General features: G+C 36.8%; 1 protein-coding gene across 1 annotated transcript; it reads right to left on the reverse strand.

Annotated features, from left to right (window-relative positions):
• Nucleotides 1-452: 452 nt before the first annotated feature.
• On the reverse strand, nucleotides 453-3,777 carry LOC8281990 (beta-glucosidase BoGH3B). Its single transcript, XM_002523891.3, has 9 exons — nucleotides 3,620-3,777; nucleotides 2,968-3,411; nucleotides 2,769-2,859; nucleotides 2,515-2,651; nucleotides 2,174-2,417; nucleotides 1,959-2,063; nucleotides 1,671-1,853; nucleotides 1,375-1,579; nucleotides 453-1,215 (listed from the first exon to the last, which is right to left on the reverse strand). Exons 2-9 carry the CDS (start codon nucleotides 3,390-3,392, stop codon nucleotides 728-730), a joined length of 1,878 nt encoding a protein of 625 aa, XP_002523937.1. The 5' UTR covers nucleotides 3,393-3,411; nucleotides 3,620-3,777; the 3' UTR covers nucleotides 453-727.
• Between the last annotated feature and the right edge of the window lie 237 nt (nucleotides 3,778-4,014).

Genomic DNA, 4,014 nt, shown 5'->3' on the forward strand with positions numbered 1-4,014 from the left:
GGCATTTTTATTTATATGATGTAATTCCGTGAAAGCCAAATTAGTTATTTTATTCCTCCATTGTAGCTCGAAACCACTCAAGTCTTTCTCTCGCCCTTCTCCATGAAAATTACCATTGTTATACATCTAATATGGGCAGAGCTCCTACAACCCAACCAAACCCAAGTTATAAAGAGATTTTCTCCCAGCAAGAGAAGTAGTAGAAAATACTAATTTGAAGTGGGATAATGAAAAGTTTCATTTCAGCCTTTAATTTTAATTTGTTTTATTTTTATCATTTAACTTCAATTTTGATTATAATTTTTTTTCATGACCCATTCAGAAATACCCATTTACATGGCATATCAATTTTCATTTATGATATTAAAATTTTACAATCAAAATGAAATTAAATGCAAGATTCAATAACCATTTATATTATTATTTCAATTAAAGTAAAAATAAATTAGGCATTAATACGTAAGACTTTAAAAACAATTTTATATAGACAGCAATAACACCATTATTTCTAATCTCATAATTAGATTGGAACCGGAAAAGAAAGATAAAGAAATAAATAAGAATCAAAATCCCTAACAATCCAAACTTCCTATTACGAAAATCTAAGAAAAATTCATACTCAGAAAAGTTTATGGCATATTTCTATCTCCGAGAGCTAAGGAAAAAGAAATTCTATGTAACACTACTTGAGCTTGGCAAGTTAGTTTTTTTTCTTTTTTTCTCCCTTCTAGTTTTGTTTTGTAGGTTCTGTTGTGAGGCCAAAGCCATAGGGGAAGAGAGGATCATAATGAGCATCGCCAACGTTCATTGGAAGTTGATCTACATACTTAAACCAAGTGCGAGGCAGCTTCCCCGTAAATCCATAATCTCCGAAAAGCACATCAGCAACTCCTTGGCCTTCACTTCCTGGCAGCCATGCAGCAACAAGGGCATCAATTGGAGAAATGTGAGGCTCGATCACTAGAGGCCGCCCCGAAACTACAACCACAACGCACTTCACGCTGCCGCAGACGTTGGTAATCACGGTAGGGCCTGGTTCAGCAATGGTCAGGTTCAACCTGTCACCGAAGGTCTCAGCGTAAGGGAGTTCACCCACAACAACAATGGCGTAGGAGAAATTGTTCGCCTTGACAAAATCAGCATCAGGGTCTTCGCTGTAGACGATCTCTGTGCTGGTATCAACAGCAGTTGATATGGCATTCAAAATTGTGGTTCCTGTAACATTACAACGGAACAGTTTCCATCAATTACTCGATTATTTATTGATCCTAGACTGTAAGATATTTAAACAAGCACTTAAATATTGAACCACCGATATAGTTCAAGTGCATATGCTTATCATTTTGAATTGTGAGGGAGAGAGGAAGCATGTACCAACGGTGTTGTTGTTGCCGCCAAGTCCCTGCCAAGTGAGAGTCCAACCACCACATTGATAACCCAAATTGTTGGCATGTGTTCCGGCTACCAGAATCCTGCCTGCTTTTTTGGAGAGAGGTAGCAATGGAGTATCCGCATTCTGTCCATTCTTTAAAAGGACAAGTGACTTCCTTACAGCTTCCCTTGCTAAATCTCTATGAGCCTGTTTATTAATTATAAAATCAATCACTAAAATTCATCTCAAATGAAAATGACAATAAAGAAAGAATGAGGCCAAAATAAAGAAAACTTGCCTGGCTTCCAAGATGGTGTACAAAGCTCTGATCAGCCAAGGAATTCTCAAATAGACCCATAGCGAATTTCACTCTCAAAATCCTTCTAACAGCATCATTAATACGACTCATGGGAATGACATTGTTCTTGACAAAGCCGGTCAGGATATCTATGAAGTCAGTGTGATTGAACGGAACCATGACCTGAAGCATATGTATACACACATGAAACTTGAGCGTCGAGATCACATTGAAACAGGCAGAGTAATAATCTTGAAATTAATACAAAAAGAATTGACCACTAATCACCATGTCGATTCCTGCTGAAACTCCTTTCAGAACTGAGTATGAATAGTTTGCATGAGCAGGTGAAGTAATCCTATCTATACCCTGCCAATCTGATATGACAAATCCCTTCAATTTTCATAAACAATATGCAACAGAAAAAACTAATTAGCGTTCTCTCTTTCAGAACCAAAGAGTTGAATTTAGTTTTATGAGAATAATAAAGATTTATCAAGTACCCTGAAGTTAAGGGTTTCCTTGAGAAACCCTGTGACAAGGTCACGATTAGCATGCATCTTTATTCCGTTCCAGCTTGAGTAGGAAACCATGACTGTCGAAACACCTTTGATAACAGAATGCAAATAACCTGGCATGTGAATGCTTAGCAATCCATGGTAATCAATCACAGTATTGTTCTCATTGATGCCTTTAGTCGTGCCTCCATCGCCAACAAAGTGCTTTGCGCAGGCCGCCACTTTATCACTATCACAAGGTTGTTAATGAAGGTAAATCTAGCCTACATACTACATGTAAGATTATGAGAATTGAAGGCATATTAAACTTGTCTAGCTGAACTTACTTTCCACCCACATAAGGAACACCCTTATTCGGAGAATCGCCTTGTAGTCCAGGTATAATCTCTGTCATTGACTTAACTACGCTGGGGTTCTCACTGTAGCTCTCAAAGCACCTACCCCATCTTGGATCTCTGCAAACCTGTTGCACATCCAGGATTATCAGCAGTCATGTTTTCAGAAACAAATAACTTGGAAAATTGAAAGCGAGATCAGATTCACTAATGATTGGTTGTGCTTGAATTGATAGTCTATATACCGCAATGCATGGAGCGAAGACATAATTAATGCCAGTAGCTCTAACTTCAAGAGCAGTTGCAGCACCAATTCTCTTCACCAGTTCAGGATCCCTGCCATGTTTAACTTTAATCAGTTTCAATGATCAAGTATCAAAACTCTGCTATAAATTCTTTTATGAATCATTATACATGTTACCATATATATATATATATATATACCTTGTGGCTCCAAGACCCACATTATGTGGAAATAGTGTGGCCTTGTAGACGTTGTTGTGGCCATGAACGGCATCAATACCATATATCATAGGAATACCAAGACGGCTAGAAAGAGAACCATTTTGAAAACTATTAACCATATCAATCCACTCTTGTGGAGTGGCCTGTTCCTTTGGCACACTCCCTCCACCACTTAGTATACTACCAATGGAGTAATCCCTCATTATTTCAGGAGTTACAACAGATCGGTCTAATTGCACCATTTGACCTATCTTCTCTGCGAGTGTCATCCTCTTCATCACATCCCTTATACGAACATTCAATGGCTGACTTGGATCTTTATATTTCAAGTACTCTGCATCTGCTGCAGCAAAACAGCATAATACTAGAAACAATCCCAGTAAAGGGATAGAGATTCTGGCCATCTTCTTGCCTTTGGAAGAGCTAAACAAAACAAGAAAGAAAAGAAAAAACAAAATTAAACTATAACAAAAAGAATAACTAATTGCCCAACAATCGTACTGACAGGCTTAGCTCAGTAAAAAATACATATCTCAATTTGAGTTAAGAGTTAAGTTTGGAATTCGAATCCCTTTCTTAATAATAATAATAATAACAATCAACATAAACACTATAATGGAAGCAATCTAACCTTATTGAAAAGATAAGCAGTGATTAATAAAGATTAAAGGGTTACATATGATGCAAAAGCACCTTGGGAAGTTAAGTATATATAGTAGTGGAGGAAGGATAGAGTAAGCCGTATCTGCTAATACTTGTGCTAGAAATAGGAGAGAATTTTGGATAAGTTGGTAGACAGTTGTAAATATGACTTGGAATTAGAATTTAATTAGTTATCTAAAATTGATCTGCCGACTTTCTCTATATATCTTTTACAGGTTCCTTCTATATTTATTTCGGCTGGAAGATCAGATTTTATAGACTCGTGTTCTGGATAATTATTTGAGTCATTATAAAAGTGTATCTACGTATAAACGGATAGTGTCACAAACGAAATATCTGTCGATAATTATTGCTAAAGATTAG

The sequence above is a fragment of the Ricinus communis genome, chromosome 8, assembly GCF_019578655.1.
Source record: "Ricinus communis isolate WT05 ecotype wild-type chromosome 8, ASM1957865v1, whole genome shotgun sequence".
NCBI lineage: Eukaryota > Viridiplantae > Streptophyta > Magnoliopsida > Malpighiales > Euphorbiaceae > Ricinus > Ricinus communis.